General features: G+C 41.7%; 1 protein-coding gene across 3 annotated transcripts; it reads right to left on the bottom strand.

The window, feature by feature from the left end:
• Window positions 1–61: 61 nt before the first annotated feature.
• On the bottom strand, window positions 62–27,815 carry Mier3 (MIER family member 3). 3 transcript variants are annotated; one of them, XM_085676710.2, is made up of 13 exons: window positions 27,697–27,815; window positions 26,240–26,264; window positions 23,228–23,373; window positions 18,105–18,239; window positions 16,658–16,778; window positions 15,754–15,839; window positions 15,053–15,125; window positions 12,731–12,882; window positions 10,175–10,256; window positions 8,169–8,263; window positions 4,320–4,447; window positions 4,088–4,230; window positions 62–3,993 (listed from the first exon to the last, which is right to left on the bottom strand). In XM_085676710.2, the coding sequence occupies exons 1-13, from the start codon at window positions 27,703–27,705 to the stop codon at window positions 3,542–3,544; spliced, it is 1,647 nt and encodes a 548-aa protein (XP_085532836.1). In that variant the 5' UTR covers window positions 27,706–27,815; the 3' UTR covers window positions 62–3,541. The 3 variants fall into 3 exon arrangements, with proteins under 3 accessions (XP_085532836.1, XP_085532837.1, XP_085532838.1); XM_085676711.2 differs by having other exon boundaries at window positions 8,169–8,260; XM_085676712.2 differs by having other exon boundaries at window positions 27,714–27,784.

Here is a 27,815-nt window from a genome sequence, read left to right as displayed (position 1 = left end):
TCTGGTATGGCTTAAGAGTGGCTTGAATTTCTTGGTAAATAGTCACACACACCAGGAAAAACAGATTTCCAGATTTTTATTTCTGGAACTGTACACCAGGTATTAAAGTACAACAAATACAAAATAATGCTCAAAAAATCAGTGTTTATGTACAAATATTAAAATCAATGCAACAATAGCAACTTCCTCTTGAACATTGGATACTAAAACTTGTTCTGATTGTCACTAATTTATCTCATACTCACAGGGTACTTATTTCAAACTGGGACAATTGGAATCACTGGTCATCTAAGAGGAATATTAATATCTACCATATTTAACAATAAAACTAATAGTTTCCCTCCTTTTAGTGAAAAAATTAGGAACTTTTTAAAAAACATAGTAATGTCAATATTTTATAAATTATTTCAATTTCCATTCGTAGACAATGTGCTCTGAAACTCTGGGCAAACAAGCTCCTTGGTGGTCGGGTTTGTTAGTTTACATTCAAAGTTGAAATATTTACTAGACTTTGGTTAAATTAAATAGTACTACTGCTCTATTAGGTCTGATGTTCTCAAATAGTTATGACCTTCAATTTCAAAAATTAAAAAGGAAACAATTGCACAATTCTTTGACCTAATTGTACAGACTTTAGTATTTTTTAAACAGTATTCTACATCCTTCAAGTAAATTCAGCAGTTGACCGTGACAAGAGGAAAACTAAACATTTGAAAAGCTAGCATGAGCAAGAAGCACAACTAACAAAAGTAAAGTATTGCTATAGTCACAGCACCAGTCACACTTCTGAATGAGTCCACGTCCTCCCGAGTTCCCTGTACACAAAGGATGGATCAGCCGACACTGCAACTGCTCACCATGAATTTTTGGTTTGTTCATATGAAAATATTGCGGCAAATGAAAAAAAAAACAAAGAATTTATCACAGTTTGCTATAAGAATTGTGCTTAATGCGTGATAATAAAGGCATTGTTTTTTCTTCATACAACTGCAAATCAGATTTTTCTTATGCTTTCAAACTCAATTCTTTTAATAAACAGTAACAAATTCTGTTAAGATGTTTAAATGGAGACAAAAAAAATCCAGCCGTTGAAAGAAAATTCAATAAATAGCTATTTTACATGGATAAAGTCATAGTGGTACAATTTATGAATGTCACATCAAGCATGCACAAAAATGGTATTATACATGGCAGGAGTAGTCAGAAAATATTGAATTAGATCTAAAAAGATATGAAGAATTTACTTTACACATATATACAAAAATCTTGCAAATTATTGCCTCATTTTAACAAGGAATTAAAAGTAAACGTTACCAGCTAGGTAGCACTCTCTAAGAGGCTAAAATCAGGTTAGCATTTAAAAATCTGTTAAACTAGCTGGAATTTATTTTTCTCTCATATCATTTTCTGGATTTTGGTCAAAAATCTATTTAAATAACTAAAGTGTCCATTCAACTTGCTGATAATCAGAACTCTAGATAAGAAACACTGTTTCCATCTTGTATCAAGACCCCAGCAATGCATAGATAAACTGGATATATTACTGCATCAGCTAACGAGAATGGGCATCTTCATTTAAGTGCAACTGGTTCTAGCATTCAGTCATCTTTGTGTAAATTATTTATACAGACCAGCCACTGTAAACCCAGAGTGAAAATTAAAGTTCTAACAATGGAAGAGTATGCCCAGTATCCTCCTACATTAAAGAAAGTACACTAACGGGAACAAAAAAAATAAGGTTCAAAGTTTAGCACAACACAGCAATAAGAAGCTAACCACTTGGATAAAAATATCAGAAAGCAACATAGAGCCCAGGCTACCCATTATTTACTGTGTGCATACAGGATTTTAGATGTATAAGTTAGAGACTGATTTAAGTTATTAATTTAACTACCCTTTGTCCTCTGTGCTAAACTAAATGTTATAGTCAATGTGCTACTGCATAAACACTTCAAAGCAATCTTCATTAAAATGCTGCAAAGAAACATAATACATAGCATCCGACACTACGGATGTCATTGCAGTTCACAGTTTGTATAATAAATACCCTCCCCTCCAGCACTAAGACCACTACATCCTATCTAGTCAGCAGCACAACCTTGAAGCGACTTACACTTGCAAACAGCAACACAGTCAAATGGTAAGGTTTTTTGCAAAGCAACACAACTAGTAATAAGATCAAAATTTCTAATTAAGACGGTGCAAAAAGTAATTGCTTTAACTGTGCTAGAAAAGCAAAGCTTATTATATCCTAATACTGTATTGTATAGTTGATTCACCTTAAAACTTAAAGGAGCATGTCTAATAAAGCAAAAATGGTCAAAGCTTATGACAATGGCTTCTTATTCACGTCTGGAATAAAAGTAAAATGGCATTTGAGATGGGTATGAACACCTGTCACTTCTTAAAAGTGGTAGCGTACCATTCGATTTCAGATAGAAACTCAGTTTTTTCTTGCCAACTATTCAAGCTAAACAAAATAGCTTAAATGTACTTCAAGGTTCTGCATTATGCATACCATCTACAAGTCTAAGTATTAAACCTGAACTGCAGTGCTCCAAACTTAAGAGGTGTTCCAAGCAGAAACCAGAGTGGAACATCCTGGACTTTGTAGACTGCTTCTGCAAGTCAACTGCTTCAGAATATACTAAATTATCAGTGACCAGTATGATTTTTAATATTGCAATCTTGACAATGGTGGACAAAACCCCATACGAACACATCTTCAAATGCCAAATTTTTAGTCAAAAAATAAAATTAAAAGAAAGAAAAAAAAGAAAAGGAAATTACACAGAAGTCTCCCGGCAGTAAAATGACCAATTCTGTGTAAGGTAGCCCTGGTCTAGAATTTTGAAACAGGATCCAAGCAAGAGTCTTCCTCATTTGCACGCAGTCCCTCGTGCTGGCTTCCAGACAGATGGTCTTGCTGCTTTGTAAACTGAAGTGCTCTAGTTGAATAACATGAGAGAAGTTTCCATTTAAAAAAATCCTTGCATGTTTGTGCAGTTTAAAGAAACCTACCCCTGCTTTTATTAACAAAGAAAATAAAACCAAAAAAAAAAAAAAGCTACATAGAGCAGGGATTGGGGTTGGTACCTGTAAACATTGTTATTCCACTGCATCCATTACGGCAAAAGGAATTTACATGAAGAGAAGCCACACATCAGTTCAGAACATCTGTGCTGGTTTTGAGCTGGTGGCCTCTGTCTACAGGTTTTAAAACTGGGAGTGAGGGAAAAGGGAACAGAAAAGAAGGAGGAAGTGGAAGAGGTATTAAGGGATGAGGAAGAGAAGCAGAGCTTAAAGCTGCACCACAGAGTTCAATCTTAGTTCCCAACTCTGCTGATCATAGTTCATTTCCACATTTATGGATTGAAAAATGAAAATACTCTTGATAAATCAAGATATAGTTCTATACATACTGACATCACTGATGTCATAGTGAGAAAGTCAAACTTCCAGTGAAAGACTATGCACACCTGACAGCTCCCTCAAGGTCACTGGTACTGCACACCCACTGTCTCTGGGCTTCTCATCCGTGTCACTCTGAATGAAGGGCGGCGTGCTGATGCATCGTGTGGGCACTGATGAATCCATTGGTCTCACTGGCAGACAAACTGCCAAAGTCAGCCACAGAGACAGCCATTTTGGCACTGGTGATGTGATGTGTGTGATTTTCAAAGTCTACACCCAAATTATTTACAGAAACCTCATTCATAAAGGATTCAGGGACAGCAATGCCCATTTTCAATCTCTTTGCAGGTCTTTCTGATTCTTCGCTGCACATAGGGTTTAGCTCTGAGTGATAAAATCCAGTCTCAAATAAATTAAAACAATCACTTTCACCATTGCTGGGCAGGGTGAGTAACTCTTCCGTTACAACAGGCACATGATTGACTTGTCCACGGGGTATGTTTCCCAGTGGAGGAAAGCTATCATCCAGACAGTTCACATCTGTGGGGTTGCAGACAGTTGCTACACTGTTGGTCAAAGCTAAAAAGAAATGGAGAGTAGCTGAAGTGAGTGACCTCATGTGTCACACAGACAAAGGACTTGTAGCACACGGCACACAAGGATCTCATTTTACCTGTCAAATCACTGGCAGTGAAGGAACTGAGAATGTTCAGCTGCTGATCAGGAATGGGTTCAGGCCGGTTAGAAGTTAAGGCTGAAGAATTTACTGTACCACCCAGAGACTCTGTTTCATCTACAAGACGATCCATATAGTCCCTGAAACACACACCAATAACCTTCAATAATCTTGACTGTGCATCAGAGCTAAAAATAGCAACCACTCAAGTCAAACCCACTATACTTACGTAACTCCAGGGTGATGGTTATAGCGTTTCTTTCCAAATTTTGTCTGTTGAGCAAAGTAATCGTAGCGTTCTGATTTCTTCCACATGTAGTAGAAGGCAACACATTCAGCGACGGTTCTAGATCTCACCTAGTGAAGAAAGGAAGTTGACATTACAAACTGCTGCTTCCAACTCCATTTTGAGCTGACTCCCCAACAAAGAAGCTTGAGTCACAGATTTTTTTCCATCACAATTATGATATTCTAAATATGTCTATCAGTGACATGCCTTAACATGTAATAAGCAGAGATTTCAAAAGCACAGGATGCTCAAAAATGAAACAAAATAGACATCCACAAGTTATTTTGTGTTTACTCAATGCCACTGACTGCGCTGAGTTTGACTAACCGCCAGGACAGGTTCACCAATGCTTTTCTGCGGGACCTACTAATTCCACAGAGAAACATACAGCCTCACCAGACTAAAGGCTCCATGAACTAGGAGAGTAAGAAGCTCTGACAAAGGAGCCACCAACCTCTAGTATCCGCAGATCACTCGAGAGCATTACTAACCAAAGGCAGGGCTTTTCTGCTCCAGTGGGTCTTCGCTCCAACAGGCTTAACAACCTTTTTTTTTTTTTTTTGGTATTTTGAGGCAAGGTTTCTTTGTAGCTTTGGTGCCTGTCCTGGAACTAGCTCTTGCAGACCAGGCTGGCCTCGAACTCACAAAGATCCACCTGCCTCTGCCTCCCGAGTGCTGGGATTAAAGGCGTGCGCCACCACCGCTCGGCCCGCTTAACAACTTTTAAAAGACAAATAGTTGGCTCCATAACCAATCTATGGTTCTTCAAAACATCACTTCACAGCTATGAGTAAGCATCTGGCTATAGGAACAAACTTTTTTATTCAACAAACACTGTCTTCCCTGATTGATCAGTGCCCCAAAAAAGGCATTTCAGAGTCTCTATCCTGACTCCAGAGCGAGCAGTGACCTGAAGTCATGAATAGAGGGCCAAGCTTTGGAAACCACGAAATATGGTGCACCATTCAATTAACATCATTAGTTATAATGTAAGTCTTTGCAGAGAATGCAGGCTTCCTAGAGTCAGAGACTTTTCAGTCTTATTCATTAATAAAGCTCTAGTACCTAAAATAATATATGGTAAGTAGAAGGACATAACTGTTTATGGAATAAATGGAGTAAATTTCAAAAGTCATGGTAAAAAGATGTTTAAAAGGACAACCAACGCAGACTTCTTTGAACATGTTTAAACTATTCACATTAAAAACTTCAACTTATTTTTAAGAAAATATTCGATGTTTTTGTTTTGTTTTTTCTTTTAACCCTAACCCTATGCCCTATGTCTTGTTTGTTGCTGTTGTTTGTTTAACAAACAAAAAAGCCTGAAATTTCCAAATAGTAATGGAAGGTGTAACGAATGCAGTGAGACAAAAAAAGTCATACAGAATGGAAAGGAAGAAAACTGCCATGGCTCAGAAATGGCAGAAGATATGCACGGACCCCAGAGAATCAGCAGTAACAAAGCGGGAAGCGGCAGGGTCTGGAATCCAGTTACATGGGAGATTCTATAAACTGGAGCATACATTCAAGGCCTACTTAACTTCAGAGTAAATTCAAGATTAGCCTGGGCAATTTAGTGAGACCCTGTTGCAAAATAAGGACTAAAGGGAGAGGGGCAGGGAGGGCTACAGCTCAGTGGTAAAGGGGTGAATGACAAGTGCAAGTTCAACACTGATCATGTAAAGAGTCAAATGCTAATAAGCAGTGTCTGCAAAGTTGCGGGATTCAGTATTAAGCTACGCAGATTGCCCTAGGGCCAAGCACAGCAGTTCATGCCATCACCTGAGCACCATGAGTGTGAGGCCCGCCTGGGTTACACAGTGGGCCAGGCCAGCCCGGACTATGGAAGTGAGATGCTAGCTATGGAAGTGAGATGCTAGCTTTAAACAAACATACAGACAAACGCATAAATGTATATAAAAACAGTAACTTTCCTACGTACAAATAGTGAGCTGAATTTTGAAACTGAAAACAACACTACTTACATCAGTGCCTCCTACAACAGATCTGTGAGTAAAACTATAAAACTCTGAGTAAAGAAACTAAATAAACGGAAAGAAATTCTATATTAAAGGATGGGAAAACAAACGATTAATAACGCTGCAACAACCAACAGTGTGAGCAGGGTATCAGGGCACATGTTTTTTTTTGTTGTTGTTGTTGTTGTTGTTATTGTTGTTTTTGGTTTTGGATTTTTAAGATAGGGTTTCTCTGTAACCCTGGCTGTCTAGGAACTCCGTCTTTAGACCAGGCTGGCCTCAAACTCAGAGATCCACCTGCCTCTGCCTCCCGAGTGCTGGGACTAAAGGCGTGTGTGGGGCGCTGGTGCAGCACTCAAGAGGCAGAGGCAGAGTTCAAAGCCAGTCTGGTTCACATACTGAACTCCAGGTCAGTCAGGGGTATACAGTAAACCCCTGTCTCAAAAGGAGAGATGAAAGCTAGTATGACACCACGGTGTTCAGTAGAGAGGGAAACATTAAAAGAGCACAGAAATATAAGCACAGATATATAACCAACTGATCTTTAACCAAAGAGTAAGGCAGCTCAATGAAGGAGGAGTAGTCTTTTATACAAACAGCGCTAGAACAAACAAAACAGAGCCCAAACAAATGCATCCAGACACAGACCTCATATCTTAAGTCTGTAAGAGCAGGTCTGAGTCAGACAAAAATTGAGCTAAAGGGCACAGACTTCCCATATACTTGCCGCTCCCACAAATTCACAGCTTCCCACTGTTTGTGTCTAGATTGGGATACTTGCTGAATGTGATAAGCCTCCATCGATATGTCTATCACTGGTACCCAAAGTCCAGAGTTGCCATTAGGACTCATACATGACTCCTTTACAGTGTCACACTCAACAGGGTCACTTCCTCAGGCCCTCTGTACCTGCTTACCCCTGCTTCCTGCCTAGCCTCTAAAATCTACCTTATTAGCAGTCTTGACTTTTCTAGTGTTAAACTGTTGGAATTAGGATGCACGTAGCCTTTTAGGATTACTTTCTTTCGCTTAGTATTAAATATTTAAACCTTTCCCTGTGTCTTTTATTATTTGCTAACTTTATTTATTTATTTAGTGCTAAGTGATAACCTGTTGTCTAGACTGCCACCAGTCTATGGATTTATCTCTAAGGAGATACTGATGTCCAGTTTTGGCAATATAATCAAAACTAATTAAATCTACTCTGAACATTTATATGCAAGTTTCTCCTTGAACATAAAGTTTTTAGCCCATTTAGATAAATATATGGAGTAGGCTGCTAACTCATTTAGTAGCATGTTTAGATTATCAGAGACTAGCAGTTGTCCAAAGCAGCCATACCATTCTGCAGCCATAGGAGCAACGAATGGGGCTTCCTGGGGCTACAGTCCCTGCCTGCACTGGACAGTGATCAGTTCGGATTCTTAGTTGCTCTTATTAATCCTCAATCCTTCTCTCTGAATCAGCCTCCCTCCCTCCTACTCTCTCTCTATCCTCCCTGTTTTTTAGCAACTGCAGTTCTCAACACTCAATAAAAATATGAGACCACAAATATCAGAATAGCATTGAAGAAAGTGAGAGTCAAGAAGAAACATGGAAGGCTTCCTGACAAACACAGGGAATCCATGCTGTGTGAATTGAGTATGGAAACTAAATTCTATCTGGCATCTAGAAGCACATTCCAATCATGTTTAGAGTACTATTAGAAATGCTATTAGCAGGGAACATAAACACATTGTTCACTTTTCCCCATTTAAATGACATTGCTTATATCCATTGTAACTAGTAAGAAATTTCTCTACTAATTTACCTTATTTTTCTGTATAAGATGAAAATCTTTGCCATAAAGCATGAGTGCGTGTTCAAAACTTCGGCATTCTTCTTCTGTCCAGGCTGTCATTCCTTCTAAAAAAGAAAAAGGAAGAACTCAATCGGCCCCCTGTGCATCACTGATTTATCTTCACTACGTATTCCCTGGGAAAGGCCAGAAACGCAACTCTTCTCTCTCACACACATTCCGAATTAGGGTATTTCAGATAATATTACCAAAATACACACCAGTCATTTAGAATATAAAAATACTGGGCTAGAGAGGGAACTCAGCAGTTAAGAGTGGGTACTGTTCCTCTAGGGGCCTAAGTTTGATTCCCAGCATCTGCATCAAGCAGTTCACCACAGCCCGTAACTCTGGCTCCAGGGGATTTGATACCCTCTTCTGGCCTCTGTGGGAACCTCCACTCAGAGGCATATACTCACACACAGACACCCACATCTGCATAATTAAAATTTGCTTAAAATGCAAAACAACAAAAAACCCAGTTTTTGTTCTCCGCATTGTGGGACAAGGATTTAATGGTGTTTTAAAATACACATTTTTTTAAAAAAATTTTAAACACTGTGTGTGCACATGTGTCAATCATGAATGTCTCCTCAGAACCTATCTACCCTGTTTTATTGAGACATGGTCTCTCCCTAACTTGGGTTTGCTGATTGGGCAAGACTCACTGGCCAGTGAGACCCAAGGATCCAGCTGTGTTTGCTCCCAGCACTAGGATCACAAGCACACACCACCACAGCTTTGCATGTGAGCTCTGCAGACCCAACTCTGGCTCTTTACCAACTGAGCCCCAACCCCAACAAACACATGTTTAAGTGTTATCTTTCTGGAGTAAAATGAAAGGTTCTATTTTGGTTTATCATAAAAAGTAAGCTCTTTGATTCAAGACTACAAATAAAGAATAATCCATATTTCTTTAAAGTCAATATATAAGTGTTGGGGAAATTTAAAGAGAATTAATCCATGCTTTCAAAATGTCAAATCCCATATATTTTCCAGCAGGTGCTAATGCGGCTACACTAAAACTCTAGTTAGGGCAGAAAGGCCTTCAACGGTCACAGCCAAGGTCTGGAGTTCATTCACTATTCTCCTTTATTTCTAAGTTACCTCAATCATTGATACTGGGGCCCAGATCCTCAAAGCCAGCAACAGCAGTAGACAAAAATTAAAAAATATTTTGAACTTGGGGAAAAAACTAGTGTTTATAGAGACTGGGAGTCCTTTCAAAGAGGCATCTTCTACAAGGGATGCTATTTCACTATACTACCTCAACCTTCAAAGTTAAATATACACTTCTAGCCTTTACATTTTCCATGCCATTTATAACATCACTAAACATTGTTTTCATTCTACATTCACTTAATGACAGCCACAGTACATAAACGTCTATAAATATAATCCATGTACACAAAGATGGAAATATTAAAGGAGCGGCCATGTTCCGTAACAGGCATAAACAGACAGCAAGTGCTATAAAAACTATCTCACCATCACTAGACCTGTTTCCTTCAAAACACTCCACGGAACATGCTGTACATCGTTTTTCTTTTTCTCACTTATTCATCTGTGTGTTTGTATGCCTGTGTGTATGGAAGTCAGAGGCACCATGTGGGTCCCAGGAACTGGACTCGGGCCACCGGGTTTAGTAGCAAGCGCCTTTATCTGCCCTCTCGCCAGTCCTCTTTTTCTTCCTTAATCCTAAATCTCCATTTTATCTTCTGATTGAAACAAAACCAAAATATTCCCAATACTTTAAAATCAAATCACAAAATCATTTTTTTAGTTACTTTGCTATACTGTTTTCTGTGGGGTCTACTTTGCTCTGTAACTATTTCTACAAAAAAGTGGCAGGGTGGGGTACGCAAACGCGCACAGATTTTACAACAATGCTATGGGACTGCTCTACCCTTTATATCACCTATCCTGAGCCTTAAGTGACAGCCCTGGCCGTTTCTCTTTTCAATCCAGGTGTTTCTCACCTTGAGATGCTTTTCCATTACAGCAGTATCTTTCAATTGCTTCCTTTATATTGTGGTTACACTTGAGTAGTTCATATAATGCCTAAGAGGACAAGAAGGAAAGAAAAAAAATCAATAAAAACTGCCAACAATTCATATCTAAGAGCATTTTTTAAAAATAGGTATCTTATAGGAGGTCTTGACAAGTAATACTAAAATGCTTTCAAATGCCATGACAACCTGTGAATGGTGTTACACGCCTTTAATCCCAGCACTTAGGAGACAAAAGGCAGATCTTAGTGAGTTTGAGGCCAGCCTGGTCTACATAGTGAGTTCCAAGACAGCCAGGGCTAGGTAAAGACCCTGTCTCAAAAAACCAAGTAAGACAGGCGGTGATGGTGTACGCCTTTAATCCCAGCACTTGGAAGCAGAGGCAGGTGGCTCTTTGTAAGTTCGAGGCCAGTCTGGTCTACAGAGTGAGTTCCAGGACAACCAGGGTGGTTACAAAGAGAAACCCTGTCTCGAAAAAAATAATAAAAAACAAACAAACAAAACAACAACAAAAAACCAAATAAATAAACAAGTCATGACATAAAAGCATGTTTGCCTAGGCATCTAGTCTATAAGCCATTCTGTGAACTGGCTCGAGGATCTCATGTACTTGTTCACTCATGTTTCTTTGAGTGTCATGTGCTGTATGCACAAGCGCGACCCATCCGTGTATGTGTAGGGAGCAGATGCTGATTTCAGGTATCTTCTTGACTTGTTCTCCATGTTATTTTTTGAGACCGGGTCTCTCACTGAACCTAGAGCTTACCCATTGGCCAGACTGGCTGTCCATCAAGCCCCAAAAGGTTTGATTTCATTGCTTAGTGCTTCACCATGGTCATTTTTTTTTTCTGGAGGTACAGGGATTCAAACTCTGGTCCTGATGGTGTCCTCACTAAGCATCTACCCAGCGCAATTTGTTCATTCTTATTCATGTATAGGTCTGATGTTTTCACTTGGGAAGATTTTGTTTTTTTAAGGTTTACTGAAACAGGGTCTGATAAAGCCCAGAATAGACTTGAGTTTATTTAGTTGAGGCTGGCCCTAACAGTCTTGCCTCAACTTCCCAAATGCTAAGATTACAAGTACTCAATAACATGCCTGGCCAAATTTCCCAATTTTAGATAATTTTGGTAGTTGGGAAACTTAGAGCTGTACCTGTCCCCTGCTGCTCTCTCCTTCCTCTTTAGAGGGGAAAAGAAAGGAAGAGCAGTAGGCCTGTGAGAAGCACTGACTCCCTGGGGACTCTGGCCTTCTCTGTAACCTTGCCAGGTATTGTTTGTCAATCAATCTCCTGCTGCTGTTTCGAACTGTAGTGCAGTAAATGGCGGCAATGGCGGCAGGCGGAGTTCAACTGAAAGTTCAGTAATAAGCACCTTCCACAGCAAATCTCAGCAGACGAGGCTGCCAGCACGAGCAAAGCACTGAATATATCAACATGAAACAACTACTCAGAATGCAGTTAGGGATTTTAAGTGTCTGCCCTTATACATGCAGATAGGTGTAATCCTCACACCGCAACAAGGAAACTTTTCTTTCCAACAGACAGGAATCATTACAGGAAACCACAACCAACCAAAATGCAGAGCTGTGGTGCCCTGTCCCAGCTGATACATCTTCAACACAACTCCTGCACCTAAGAAAGGCTCAGGGATCGTTAAGGAAGAGGGGCAGACGCCAAGAACCAGAGAACAGGGAGTTTGCTGTTTGCTGTGAGACTGTGTTTCCTAGAATGTCACAGGTTACACCTCTGAAGTCTCACCAAGGACCCTAAACATGAGCTGAGTAAGGATGACAGCGACAGACATGCTAAGATGGAAGGGGAAAGCCCAGTTAGCCTCAGCCCTACACAAACAACTACAGGCAACTAAGGAATGCTGAGAGTCAGAGAAATAGTCTTCCCCAGAAATGATGAACATACCAATATGAAATGGCCAGCCCTGAAAACACATATATACAAGAAGTATTATACAGACTAAGCTGTTCCTAGTTATGCATATAGGAGAAAGAGAGAGAGAGAGAGAGAGAGAGAGAGAGAGAGAGAAAGAGAACACACGTGACAAGAAAGAGAGTTCAGGAATTTGAGAGACAATGTAGGGTAGTGGAAGGAAGGGTAGAAGGGTGCACGGAAGGGTTTGAAGGAAAGGGAAGGGGGAAAATGACATATTACACTATAATATCAAAAAAGTTTTTAATTTAAATAATCCATTCAACAGACGTTGTAAAAGGACCTGACAATTCAGGATTAATTTCTAATGAAAGAGAGACAATACCGGATATAAACAGATGAACACTGTCCTGTAATATAAACCAAGTGCCAACATTATTCTTGCTGAGATCCTGTCTCAAAAAATAATGTAGAAAGCAATCAAGGAAGGAATCACTGTCAACTGCTGGTCGCCACTCACACTCTTTACTGCCAACACACACAAAACCCTGAGAAAAAGATAACCAATTCACATTGAAACTAATCAGACATTTGTAGCTACGAAGTTATCTGGAATTCCAAAATAAGGGGAGGAAGCATACCTGTTCATTATCCCTGGTGTGTGTGCCTGAAGAAATTCTGTCTAGGACTTTTTCATTTCCAGTTCTTAATGATGTTTCAACAAGGTACTCCTTGACTTTGCTCTCCAGAACCACGTCAGGCCGCCACAGTAACTGGTCCTCATTTTCATACGCTGAGAAAGACAACCCCATCACACACATCACAAATGGTGAACACATCACAAATGCACAGACTGTGCCTCCCCTCCCTGATCCCTGATCCAGCTTACTGACTGGGACGGGAACTCAGCAGCAGTGTGAATGCTGGGAAAGAACAGCCTTTCGCTGGCACAACAGAAACAAAACTGTTCAGCTTGACTACTGGGCACAGTGACCAGAGAATAAAGCTATTTTGGAAGCCGGATTTACTGATCAATAGAGGGTTTTCTACGCCTAGTAAAGTATAATGGTAAAACCCCACATTGGTATCTTGTTGTCTTGTAACAAGACAAACAAACAAGTAACAACAAAAACAAAGACCCTGTCAAATTCTCTAACAACTTCTTTACAATTTCTTCTTGGATTCCATAAATGACCTATGAACTTACTAGGTTAAAATTACAAACAATAAAACAAAAATAAAAGCCAAAATATCAAATAATAACTTGATGCCTAAGAAAGATTTATTTTTTCCTTTACAGATTGCTTTAATCCAAAGTGAATTTTTATTTAAAGGAGGAAGCAGATTAATTAAGCCCCCCATAGAGGCTTTAGAAAGAAGGGCAAACATAAGAGCAACAAAGCTTCCAGTCGCTTAAAATGACCCAGACACCACTGCATTATGTCACTAACCCAAGGTTTGTATTTGATTAATGCACTCTGCCACCCTACCCAAAGCTTCATTTTACACAGAGTAATACTGAAGACTCAAGGATTTACCCCAGTGCTGGAAGTATAATCCACCCTGTAAGCATGTAATACCTTATAATAACTAATAAAAAATAATTTCTTGGTAGCAGGACAAAAATGTTGACATTGTGAACTATGTAAGATAAGCACTCTTCTTCCTAGCTATTAGGAAAGTCAAGGATGAAGATGCCCATGAAGCATTAAGATCAACATCTCAACAGTAAGAAGACATGCAGGATCACTACATAGCACAGGCTACATTCAAACATGTGAGCCCCCAAACGCTGGGATGGCAGGTATGCCAGCACACCAGGTCAAGTCTCAGGTGTCTTTTCTGGACAGGTTTTTAGAACCAGTTTCTTTAACAGAAGTGTTTAGGCTAATTGTTGGAAACATCTAGAAGGTGCACACCTTCCCTCCTGAATTTGCAGGCTAGGAGTGTTACTTCTGCTGTGTTTAGCCAGAAGATCTGAGGCTAATCCGCCTGGACTGTGTGTGGCATGTGAATGAGAGAAGGAAGCAATGTGCTCAAGACCATCAGCTTCTCTTGCTTCCTCGGACACAAGCTTCTCCCATCAATTAGAGAGCAATTTAGGAAATGGCACTGCTAGAGGCTGCCAGAGCTAAAGGCCCCTGGGTAACCAGCCTTAGTCTTTGGGTTTTTAAAAGTAGAGCAATGCAATATGGAGGAAAAGAGAAAAGCTGAGTCTGGGTGGCTTCCCAGGGGTGAACCAATGCATTTGGGAAAAGACCCAGTGCCCATGGGAATGGTCCAGATCTACAGGCCTCTCAAGATCAGCTACAAAGGTACGTCTGCATTATCTCAATACCCTATGTTCTCCACATGCTCAGGACCAAATGCAGCTGAAATCTACTACAGGTGAGGCGAGGTGCCACAGGAGAGGCATACAGCAAGGGCATCAGGGCACACTCAACTTCCTGCTCTTCCAGCGGCAGGACAAAAGAATTCCTCCTGGCTTCCTTTTCCTTCCAGGGTTCTCTTTCTACAAGATTGTGTTTGTAATATTCTCACCACTTCAGGTGACAGGACTGCCCCCTCTCCTGAAGCCCCACTCGGGCCAGGGTGCTACTTCTATAGAGACAAGGCTGTCAGCAGGCGCTGCATATACAGACTGGGAAGCACTGTGGGCTGGGCTGGGACTCCATGTCTTGTGACTACTGCTCACTTCCTTGTCTTTCTGAAACAGGGTCTTATTATTGCGGCCCTCCTTTCAGGTTGCCCTGGAATTCATAGTCTTCCTGCCACTGTAACCCAAGGGCTAGGATGGTAAGCAGGCCGTATCAGGCCCCACCAGACCCAGCTTCATGACTGCTTTTGATACACTGTGCCTGGACTCTGGAAGCTGCTCTGGTGATGATCTGTCATTACATCATCTACACTGGAACATAATCAGAGTTTAGTAAATGCAGGGAGGTAGGGTAGTTTGACCTCACCTTTCTCTTCACCACTGTACTCGCCAAGATAAGGGGGGATTTCTGCCTGATACTGCAAACCAATCATTATTTCCTACAGGAAAAGGGAGAGGTAAAAGCAATACAATTATAAAAAGCACTGAAAAGCAATCCCAACATTAATCGATTCTTACAAATCAAAATAAACCTTATCACATAACAATAAAATTATCAAATTGCTTTAGAATTTTTTTTTTAGGATTTTAATTTATTTTTAAATATGTGTGTGTGTGTGTGGTAATCTGTGCACATGAGTGCAGGTGCAGGCCAGAAGACGTGATGGACGTCCTGGAGTAGGAGTCACAGGCAGTCGTGAAGCATCCAACCTGGCCCTGGGAACTGAACTCCAGGTCTGTCCTGCAAGAGCAGTACTTAACTATTAAGCCACCTATCTAGCCTCATTTCAAAAATTATTATGGCTTTTCACTTTATTTTTAGTTATGTGTATTTATGTGTGCACATGCATGCATACATGAATGGGCACAGAAGTCCACAGAAGCCAGAAAGAGAATCAAATTCCCTCAAGCTGTAACTGCAGGCAGTTGTGAGCCACTAGACCTGGTGCTGGCCCTCAACTCTAGTCCTCTGTAAGAACATTATGTGTTTCTACTTACTAAGCTATCGCGACAGACCTCACAAATGTTTTTAATTTTCTATTAGAATATAATGGTAACTCAACTTACCTTTCTCAAATCTTCAGGTGAGTTACCACTGTCTGTTTCAACATCTTCAATCTCTGATTCCTTATCTCCATCACACGTAGTATTTGCTTAAAGGAAAAAAAAATGCAAAAAGTCTTTGAAGCACCTAAGAGAATGTCATTTATATAGTACAAAAACTTGCTGAATAAGATTCACCTAATTATCATTAAGCCTGCGCTGCTTCCACAGCTAGCATCTGTCACAATGACAAGAACACTGGCAACACTAATACCTTAAAGTGTATATTTTCCTTCTTATTGGGATAATAATAACCAGCCATGGTTGAAGAGACTGGAACTAAGAGGAACAGTGTCATGGCCTGAGAAGTGAAGAGAAGCATGGGGGTCTGTTCTGACTGGACTAACCCAGGACTGCACAGAGAGCTGAGGCCATCAGCTGTCCCTGGACATACCCACGCACGTATACCCAGACATGTTAACTATTCTAAGAGCAGACCTCAAGATAAATGGGATTGCAGTTAAGCATTTTTTCAGTCTAAAGCCCTTCTAGTATTATAACAAATACTAAACACCAAGAACTAAGAGGAAAAAAAATGAATCTCTAAAAATTAAAATACTTTTTGAGTACTGGTTAAGTTTTCAAAACAGCTAAGTAGGGCCTTTTAACAATCCAAAAACACAATCGATAACATTTTGTGATTACCAGAGCAACAGAGGAGCTCTGGGAAAGGAAAGAGGCAGCTTGTAAAACTAGGTGAGTGAGGGGATGCTAAAACCATGTGGTCTGTTCCGTCCCAATAACAAAGGCTATAATCCCATCCAGATTACAATGACATTTTATGTACGCTATGTACTGGCTACGCTATGATGTCCTGAAGCCAGTGGCACCATTGCTAATGTCCATCAGCAGGGGTTGGCACTCTTACATCGCAAAGGCCGAGGAAAGAAATCAGAAGTTTCGTGAGAAGTCACGGATGGTGTCAGATCATCTGCAGAAGACTGGGTTTCCTCATCATCACCCGACAATAGGTCTTTTGCTATTTCTTCCTAGAAGAAGAGGGAAACATGCAAGTTAGGAAGATCACATCTCACCAGTTAATAGAGATGCCTTTCTGTTTCCATAACACACAATAACAAAGAACTGATTCACGACTTCTTAGTTCTGAAAAGTTTGAAATTCTATAACTTAATTTATGTGCATAAATACTAATAACATTTAATAATCAGTTATACACTTAATATACTATTTTAAATTTTTAATGACTTATCAAATAAGAATAACATGCGATTGTACACTTAAACTACTTGCCTACTTTGTGGGCACGCAAAGAACTTATCGGAAGGTGCGGAACCAATTTTCAGTGGATTTATAATAAACAATCTGCTCCAGCTTAGCACAGGAGTGTGTGTCTACAGTACCAGGTTAGGAGGCAGACAGGAATTCAAGAGAGCTCATGGAAAGTTTGAGCAATACAGTTAACTCAAAACACAATAAAACAACAACAAAAATACAACTTCTAAACGGCCAGTAATTATATTTATTTTTTTCTAAAAAAATTTTAAAATTTAGAAATATCTCCAAACTCCACTTTCCCAATGATTTAAAAACTAACTGGTGACAGTGCTTAAAAATAAGCACATTTTCATTTTTCTTTTAATGTGCACTTTTATCTGTTTAAGGGTGTTGGATTCCCTGGAGCTACAGACAGTTGTGAACTGCCAAGTGGTTGCTGGGAATTGAAGCCGGGTCCTCTCTCCGGAAGAGCAGACAGTGCTCTTAACTGCTGAGCCATCTCTCCAGCCCCCACATTTGGATTTCTGTTAAAGAGCACTGGTATACAGCAGGCACAAAGAGGGACAAAATCACTCACAGGAGGAGGTTACATTCTTCTTCTGGCCTGAAGCCTGACAGGCAAAGAAAATCTCTCAGGAGTCCTATGTAGAGCCCCACGGCTGCGTATTTCTCCTCAGCAAGGAGTGGGCATCCCTACAGCAGCTCGTGTGAGACAGGTCACTATGGCCTTAGCTGCTGTGACTCCCAGGACCCAGAAACAGAACTCGATGCCTAAGCCAACTTGGTTTGCATGCTTCTGGGAGATTTGTTAATGATGTTTTCATGTGTTTACAGATCAAAAGTAGTTAAGGCACAATCCATTAGATACAATGTCTAAACTGAAAAATGCTGGAGAAGAGTGAAAAAGCTACTACTATTCAGAAAGTATAAGTTCAAAGCCAAATGACCTTTAGACCAGCCACCAAAATAATAGTAATTTTATATTTCAGAATTAGAAAATGCTTTAAGCAAAAGAAACTCTAATGAAGCAGTTGATGACAGTAATCCCTGAACTTTACAGTATAAAGGTCTGTACTCACTTTGTCTAGAGTCATGTCTGGTAGTTCGTCTGCAAGTTCACTTGGGGGGCTGTTGGCACTGGAATTTGTAACCGTCGGAATTGTAGATTCATAGCCGTAGAATGCCAGTAGGTCTTCTAAAGGCATATTTCCTTCCTAGTTGAGCAGAGCATAGACAGACTCAGCAATGCCATAATCTGCACTGTGGGTAAACTACAATGCTCTTAAATTGATACAGCACAGCATCAACCACAGCAAGGCTTTAGGTTTTCTTTGTGTATTGCTGTTGGTGGAAAATACTAAACCTAGAGCTTAATTAGTGTACTAATGAAAGCAAATCGTTCCAACATACCAATCAACTCATCAACAGACAACTCCACATCACTTCTAGCTTGTTTCCTTGCAGTTAAGTAACTGTTCATCACTTGGCTTCTTCTCCATCTTAACTGAAGACTCCAAAGGAAACCTTGGCTGAACCAGCACCAGCAATATTTATAATAATGTCTGAACCCCAACCATCCTTTTTATGTTCTTAGTTCCCAGTGCGAATCCCAGTCCCACAAGTCTGCTTTGGCTGCTATCCTGTATCCCATATGCTGACCCTTGAACTCCGTCCCCAGCTGATCATGTACTTCTTGAGCATACTTGATTTAACTAATACAATGTATAGAAGCACTCATGACCACATTCACAATCAACTGCCACACAAGCCTGATAACCTACGTATTGCTATCAGACTACATCAATTAAGAGATTCCTTCCTCAAGTATGCTTATTGGTTTAGTTTTCCAGAACTTTAAGATAGACAACTTTGTCACAGAGTACACTGTATGGAGATGCTCATGTGGAACAAGTAAACAGTGTCTATGGAGACCACAAAGTGAGTTAAGCACTGGCAATGCCTACAGAGATGCTAGGTATCCATCAGGGTCTACAGGAATGTACGCTGAAGGTTCCTGAGCTCTGGTCTCACCTCCATCGATACAGAACCTAGGTACACCACTGAGCGTGACCACACACAGAGCTCAGACTAAGCCAGGCAGCATGAGCTAATTCATAAACGTGAAGTCAACCCACATTGAGATGAACGGTCAGAACAGATAAATTACCCACAAAGGAAAATCAGCATGGATTTTTCCTTACACGACCTCAAGAACCCTGGAAAGGTAACCGGCACCCACTCGGTGTCTCTAGAGCATTCCCTTTGGCTCTTCTCACTGCGCTGTGGCAGGTGACTGGGTTGCACCCTTTGCTAACCACCTTATGCTGTCTTTTCTCTACGACTTCACAGGTGACAGCCCTCGGTACCGGGGTGCCTGCTGCTGTTCCTCATTCCCTGATGCTCTACCATATCCTTAACTGACTTCTAGGTACTCTAGTGAGGGTTACTAGACGGGGGTATAGAAAATCAGAGAAAAACCCTTTCTCTGAAGGAATTCGGTGCTACTGAGAGAAAAAAGAGGCTAACTGCCATACAACACAATGGCTGTGATGCCAGCTCGGAAGCTGGTGCTCTGAAGCAATGCACCCAGACAAGGGACCTGACCCCAGGAAAAACAGCATGAGGAGGGATGTACAGAGGACAGACAAAGGCTGCACCTCAGGGTGTGATTCACCACGAGTGACAGTGACTGTGTGTCAGGAGGTCACTAGCTACTGGGATGAAGCAGAGGCCTTGCCTTTTCACAGCTTAGTCTCAGACTGGGAGAACCAACGGCACACAAAAAGGACCCAAAGACTAAGAGTAAGGCTGCGGTCCATTTTCAGTGAGAAGAGGAGAGAAGACACAAAACGATCTCTGGCCAAGTCTCTAAGCATGGGACAGAGTCAGGCCAGTGGAAAGGACACACCTGAAAGCTGATGGTGCTTTCTCACTAAGCTGCGTGGCTCTAGCTCAGTGGGATGAATGAAAAGTGACTCAAAAAGAGAATGGCAAGAGTAGCAAGGTCAGATCAAAGGGCTTCATGACAAGGAAAGGAACCTGGACCGTATTCCAGAGAAATGAGAAGTCACTGGAGAATAACAGAAACAGGAGGGCCAGTGTGAGGCTCAGCACAAAGGCCCCTGCAGCCAAGTCTCACCAAGTTCCACCTGAGACACACACGATGGAGGGAAAGAACAGACTCCTGCAGCATGTACACGGGAGTGAGGACAAATGTGCACACGTGTGCACACACAGAAACACAAAACATGGTTTTGAAAAGGAGGAATTTCTCCTTAAAATACTGGGAAGTTGCATGCAGAAGTTGTGGAGAGACATGGAAACTACTGAAACCCTCGTGCTGGCTTTGAATACTGATGAAGTCTGAAGAGAAGTAAAAGGATGAGGTACACACTGAGGTGGAATCAAGGGGGTTATTAATGTGGGATGATGGGAGCAGGGACAATTCTCAGATCTCTCCTTGAGCAAGGGGTGGTGACTTTTAGGTGACACAAAATCAAGGGGGAAAAGCCTTGTGTTTATTTTATTTTATTTTAAAGGAAATCTATTTAAGAATTTTACGGAGGACACAAGTTAGGTTTGAGAGAACTACAAGACATCCAAGAAGAAAAGTCAAGTTGGCCAGGAGCCTGGAGCTCAGAGAATCTGGCTGGGCTAGAGATATAAATCTGGCATTCATTAGCATCAAGATGATATTTAAAGCCTTGAGAGCTGATGAGATCACCTACAAAAAGGGCAGAAAGAAAAGAGAGGGGTCCATGCTTTATTCCAAAAACTTCAAAGACAGGAGTTTATAGGCAATGGGGTGCAGCTACAAAATCTTAAAACAGGGTTTTTATTTTAGAAATAGTGTTCCAGGCCAAGGAGAATAAAAACCTGAACTAAGAAACAGAATTACTTCTGTAACATATAAGAGACGAAAGTAGTTTTTTAAGTTATTTGATAGCAGGAAGAAAGCTCTATGAGTGTAAAGTGTTCAGGACCTCTGGCCTGAGAAGTCAGCTAGTTAGCACCACTGTGATGCAGAGCCACAAAAGCCAAGGCAGGGTTTAGGATAACAATGATGAGATTAAGGAAAAGTGGAGTGTACTTGAGTGAGAGCCCACAAAAGGGCGAAATGAGTGAGAAGATGAGGGTTGAGCCCATGGCAAAGGAAGACTGAAGTGCATGAGGGGGGTGGACTAGTGAAGCAGGAGGATCCTATGAGTAAATGAAGCGGTGATATTGAGACCGAGGTGCTCCCTGTGGTCAAACAGCAACGGGAAATCAAATGAGAAAAAGACAGGCAAGAATTCTTACCATCTGGCAATCAGGAATTATTGGTGACCTTACAATGAGATGCAAGAGGCCAAGCTAAGAGCTGACTGGGAGGGGAGAAGTACAAAGATGTCTATGCTTTGGTACTTGACTAAAAAGGACAGTGACCAACAGCAATACAGGGTCAAGAGATAATTTCTTCCAAATGTGAAAAATACATTAGAAGAGTTATTACAACGACATATTTTTTCTAAAAAAGAATAACCATGTATAGAGATGCATACCTACAGTCCCAGCACCTGGAGACTGACCCCAGACGTGAAGGCACCCTAGGCTCTACCTATCTCAAACAACGGACTCTAAGTAGAATAAACTAAGCACAGAAGGGAAGGCTCTACGGATCAGTGTGAGATGAGGCGTATACTTTCAGGATGGGACAGGATGAAAAGAACAGAAAAATCAGAGGTGGGGAGGAGGCAAGAGGTTCTTGGTTCTTCAAAACTAAAGATACAAATGGGATCATCTGTTGCGGGAGATGGTGATCAAGGGAACTTTATTACTAAGTTTAAGAGATGGCACAGCCTTTCTACGGGGACTGGTACAAAAGACAAATTACTTGCACGAAAGCTTTGCAATCAATACCAGTCAAAGGGGAATCTGGTTTCTGAATTATTTCATGAATGAAGTTTCTATTAGAACTTAGTAATAAAACGTTGTTATGTATTCCCTGAAAAGCTGAATTATTGAATTTCAAGGTCTCTGAGAAAGATCAGCTCTTGGGTTGTCAAAAATTTAAGATCATTATATTCTGCAAAAATGCAGAAGCATCTAAATAGAGACACTGATAAACTCTAGAAACTACAACAGCATACATTTCTTAATGTACAAACTCAGAGAGGGGTATCAAAAAACAAACATGTAATCACCAGCATGTATTAAAAAAAATAAAAAGAACACTGGGTAGTGGGGCACACCTTTAATCCCAGCACTTAGGAGGCAGAGGCAGGAAGATCTCTGTGAGGCCAGCCTGCTCTACAAGAGCTAGTTCCAGAACAGGCTCCAAAGCTACAGAGAAACCCTGTCTTGAAAAACAAAACAAAAACAAACAAACAAAAATATAATAATAAAAAGCACAGAGAGAGGGACTATGTATTTTAAGTCAGAAAGTCTTTCTTATTATTGACTTGTTCTTGTTTTTTCTTTTTTTTTAATTTAGACGACTGTTTCCCTGTATGTTAGCAGAAAGGAAAGACTATGGTACAGCCCTGCTTCACCAAGACTGAGGAGGCCATATGTTTGCCTTCCAAAGAAAACAGAAGCACAAGAGGGATGAAAACTCGGGCAACTGATATTATTCTCTATTATTCCTGAAGGCTTTTGTTACTGTGAGCCGATTAGAAACCTTCAAATGATGTTAATTTACATCAAGGTGACCCTATGGAAGCCTTTCGCTATAGCCCTAGTATAAGTGAAGGCTTAAAATACAGTTCATTTGAATTTATATTGACTTTGGGCTTAAGAAGTTGTGAACTACACTTAATCTAGCCATGTTTTTAAAAGATGACTGGAGGGGAAAGATGGAATATTAGCAATTTACATTTGAAAGTACGTAAAACTTGTTCATTTTTCTAGCAGGACCCTACCAATTACAAGTTCTCCAAAGGAAAAGTGTTTCCCCTATTCTACTACAGAGCTAAGCTAAAGTCAAGTTTGACCCTCAGTGTTCTGAGTAGCTGAAAATCAGGCTAAGAGATAAAAAATGAAATGAAAATGTCCTAACTAGGCTACACTCAACATGAGGAAATCAGTAATATTTTATTAAGTTAGGTTGAAAAAGAAAGATATATATATAGTACTTTTATTTCAAAGAGATTCCAAAAGAATTTACAAGGCTTCTAAGTCTTTATCAAAGTTTGTGTCTATAATGCTAAAGTAAATCCATTACCTTTTCTAAGTCTTCAATTTCAGAACTGAAGTTTTTACCCTCTTCCATCATCTCCTCCTCTTCAAGAGTTCTTTCATCATCATAGTCATGGGCCAGCATCTCAGCCGTGGGGTCAAAGTCATGATCCTCCGAAGACAGAGACCCAACTGGAAGGAAACACACTGAGTCACTTCACACACCCACGAGGTTATTTACAAAAGAAAATAAAAATGTCTGTGGTTTTTCCAGTTGCTTTTGATATTTATATGTGTATTTTATTAAATGAGTTTACTATACACTTTATGGTCTATAAAGTAAGACTCTGTGGTCTTGAAAAGCCAAGCCAGCAGAAGAACAAGGTAGAGTACTCACAAACACTTTACAGGCATGCAGACCACGAAAAAGAAATCTCAGAATAGTAACGAAATGATTTCAGCGGCAGGGTCTGAAGACAGTATCAGTCAAATTTTTTATTAGTTAAATTCATTTGCTTAAAATAGCAAGGGCTGGGCATGTAGCAAAGTGGTAGAATTGGCTGCCTTGAATACTCATGGCCCTGGGTTCAATTCCTAGTATGGCCAAAACACAAAAATGAAACCAACAAACAAAATGGCAAACTGGCAGAAGAATTAAGTTTCCAGGAATGGGAGACTCCCCAAGAATCAGCCAGCAAACTGAAGCTAACATTTCAAACAGACTATGTAATTTATGCAATGATGCTAAGCCTAAACTAAATAGAAATACTGGAATAAATTCAACTTTTTGTGAAACAGCTACATAACAATTTAGTTTTTTAAAAGCATGGAATCATTTTTTCTGATCAAGAGTATTTCAAACTCCCAAGAATTAGTCGCACAGACACAAAAATGCAAGCCCATGCTCTGGATTCCTAAGAACTTTTTAGAACTATGTGAAGGCAACAGAAAATCCTATCTGAAGGTTTTGGAAGACATCACACTGCAAGTAGCTACTATCAATACAAATTTGTCTATAACACTGCATTATTTTTTAATATAACACCAACAGATTGCAATAAATAGATAAATAAAACCCTCTATCCAAAAGAAGCAAAATTTATGGAAAGCAGTATTTTCTCCATTTGTTTTTCTCTAGTGTTGAATGCAGGTTTGACCAGTGAAGCTAAGAGCACTGGAAGAAAGTAATACTGAAATCTGGGGGTAAGAGGTAGATTGAAGACCATTAAACACATGTTCCTCTATTTTTAAGCAAACCATTACTATTTTAAAATTTCAAACATTTCCATGTGAGATCATTATCAAAACAGTGAACTATGCCAAAATGTTCAAGATGGAGAGGCTCCAACTACAATTCCATGTTCCTGAGACTTCTAATCATCAGCCCCCTCCTATATACACAAATAATATAAATTTCCATGAGACTTTATTTGTCAGGTTTTTGCTAGTTCTTTAAAGCTTAAAAAAAAGTAGTATATGCTCATTTTTGTTGAAGTAGACATGGCTTAATTTACTTTTAAAGAGAAAGGTGAGTATTTACTAACTAGTTCAAAACTAGAACACCCACCATTATAACTTTTCTTTCCTGAGAAACATCTGTGGTATGCCAAAGTGTCAGGGATAAAACAAAAGGCTCTGAAGATCTACTCTTGGCTTTGTCCTTGATTTGAGACCCAAGGCAAGCCATTCAAAATGTCTGGGTCTAGCTTGAGGTTGTCGATGCTCTGAATCCCTTCCAGTGCTAAAATTCTCTCTAAATATTGACTAATTCATTAAAAACATGGTGTAAGTGTCTGCTTAGATATCAAAGTCACACCACCTTTTGAATTTTTATTTAAATTGTGACTTCTTAAATTCAGACAATAATTAAAAATGGAAAAACCACATCATCAACCTGATGCTGATAGTCCTTCCCTGAATTTATTACAAAAAACTGCTTGTTTCAAAATTAGGAAAAATTGTAAAAAAAAAAACTTCTTTACAGATACAGACAACAATCTTAAAAATAACCACAAATTCCTTCTACCTTGTGTTGATTAATTTTACTTCCTTAAAAGATAACCAGTAAGTCTTTGAAAGTTACCTAAATACAAAAACTAAGAATGCAAAGCAAGTGGTTTGTCCCCTCCACAGCAGTGAGTTAAGAAAGTCTTGGGGGAGCTGGGGATGATGGAAATCTCTACACAGAAAAGGAAGAAAAAAGTGCATACACTCTATTACTAACTGGGTGACTCTCTGCAAAATAATTCCAATTGCCTCCTTCTAAAATAAAGGGATGGACAACTCCAGAGGCACCTTTTCTGGACCCTACCGGATGAGACATGGGAGCTAGGAAGGAAGGAACTGAGAAACTAAAACATTTTAGCAGATGGGGAAAGATGTCACAACCTCTCTCTTTCTATGTAACTACACTTATGCAGATTCCAGGGGCTCCTCCTTTAATCGGATCCCCACAGAGGCTTCTGACTTCTGGACTAGATAAGCTAAGATTATCTTGGTTCAAAACAACTACATTAACACTTTTCTGTGCAAAACTTGGAAAATGTGTGTTGCTTTTTTCCTTTTATTATTAAGGGAGCTTTACCTAACTCAATTTTCAATTTAAATACAATACAGACATTTCTTGAGGGACAAAGTAAAGGAAAATGATCTAAGTTGCCCTCAAGTTCTAACAAATTAAAAGGACAATTTATTTTAAATAGATAAATAAAAATAAAAGCTAAACTGTTAAAATTTGTGGAAAGTTGACTTGAGATTCGAAGGAAAATAAGCAGGAAAAAAAGTTATGTTAGATTAAAAGACACTTAAAAAAGTCTGTCTGCAGCTTTGTAATAAGGTTTTGGGGGTATTTTTTTTTCAACATGTACAGAGAATAAGAGCATAACTATTTCTTCCTCTAACAACGTAATTACCAAAAGGACATCGGAACTCTAAGATCCAAATGATGAACAACTCTTGGGATGAAATTTCTGTGTGTGCAAGATCCTTTTAGCAACAGATCTTTGAGTCCCCATTTCCCATAGGGACCCCCCGGAAGAGGTAAGAAAATGGAACAAACCTGGGCTCGAACTTCCAAAAGAAGCCTGGGAGAGAGAGAAAAGAAAACTGTGAGGTTGAATCGCACAGCAAGGAAAGGAGGCAGCACAGGCAACAGGGCGCAGAGGGGGCGGAGCCGAGCGCTCCCAGGCAGCTGCCAAAAAGTGCAAGACGAAGCTTCGCTCCAATCGCTCCCGGCCCCTTTCGGGCCCCCTCTTGGCTGCCTCGCCTTCCTCCCCAAGTCCCCAGTGTACAAACTCGCAGACACGGGACGAAGGCTGGAGCTGAAACAGGCAACTCCAAGCCACCGTTCGGAGCTCGGCAAGTTACAAAGCCGACAAGCCCCAAGCCAGAGCTAGTCGGTTCGCAGCATCAGTCCTTCATCCCGGGCATCTCGGGAGTCGTCGTGCCCCCCCCCCCCCAACACATACACGCAGCTCACCCTGCTCTCCGCTGGCCCCAGGGCAACTCCTCGAAATGCCACCCCCTTTTCCCTGGAAGGGTCTCACTCTCTGAGACCCAACCTGCCCTTTGGGGCGTGGATGCCCCAACTCCAGGATTCGTCCACTGCCCCAAGCGTAGGCCTGCTAGACCAGGACACTGGTCCCCAACCCAAAGCTGGAGACCCCCCCCCACCCCCCCGCCAACACACACACCTTACGGGGACCGGAGTCACGGCCCCCGGGTCTGGGACGAGCCGGTTCCTTCCCGGGTGAACGGTCAGTCTCCGGCTCGGCCCCTGCCTCCCTCGCTCTTGCCCAGCCCCGGGGGCTCCCGTCACTCCACCCCCTCCCCCCAGCTCCCCGTCCCAGGGGAGATGGCCCGGCGGCTCCGCTCGCCCGGCCATCCCCATCCGGCTCAGGGTAAAGGGGCTCTCGGGCCCCTCGGCCGACGAGGGCGTCGAGGTGTGGGTCGGTCCCTGCGCCCGGGGACGCCGCACATCCTAGGTTTCGGGGCAGGGAGTCCAGCTCTGCTCCCGTTGGCCTGGGAGCCCGGGCCAGGAGGGGCGGCGGGGCGGCCGGAGAGCCTCGGGCCGGGCCGGCTCACTCCGGCGGGGCAGTGGCGCAGCCCGCTCTCGGCGCTGCAATCCGGTCGCCGACGGTGGATCAGCAGCTCTCCACCCACCCTGACCCCGGGAGAAGTCACCGAGCGAACGGCAGCCCGCGTCAGCCTCCCCGGCCCCAGCCCCAGAGCCTCCCCCGGCCCGAGGCTCACCGCCGCCGCCCGGCCCCACCGCCCGGCCCGGCTGGGGTCGGAGCCGCCGCGGCCTAGTCCCGAAGGGAGACCGCTCCCGCGCCCGCTCCCGCCCCCCGGCAGCCCCGCCGCGCCTTCGCCGCCGCCCCGCGCCCCCGCCGCCGCCGCGCCGCCTTCCGAGGACCCGCGGGAGGAGCCCAGGGTCTCAGGCCGGCTGCGGGGGCTTCGGGGGGCCGCCCGGCTCCCGCTCCGGCACGGCCGCCGCTGCCCGGTTTCTCCGCTCACCTCCGCCATATTGGTACCTTTAGGGCGAACGAGCAGCGCCGAGCCCAGTCCCCGGATGGGGCGCCTGAGCCAATCGCAGCCGCCGCCGCCGCTGCCGCCGCCGCCGCCGCGGCCCGCCA

The sequence above is a fragment of the Myodes glareolus genome, chromosome 15 (genome assembly GCF_982192425.1).
Source record: "Myodes glareolus chromosome 15, mMyoGla1.1, whole genome shotgun sequence".
Lineage (NCBI taxonomy): Eukaryota > Metazoa > Chordata > Mammalia > Rodentia > Cricetidae > Myodes > Myodes glareolus.
This window is presented reverse-complemented; position numbering and strand designations above follow the sequence as displayed.

Excerpts from the sequence above, each read along its gene's own strand:
- Mier3 (XM_085676710.2), bottom strand. Across the intron at positions 10,257-12,730 it reads ACACCAGGGATAATGAACAG|GCATTATATGAACTACTCAA; the intron begins GTATGCTTCCTC and ends TTGTCCTCTTAG. Across the intron at positions 4,231-4,319 it reads AACCATCACCCTGGAGTTAC|GGACTATATGGATCGTCTTG; the intron begins GTAAGTATAGTG and ends TGTGTGTTTCAG.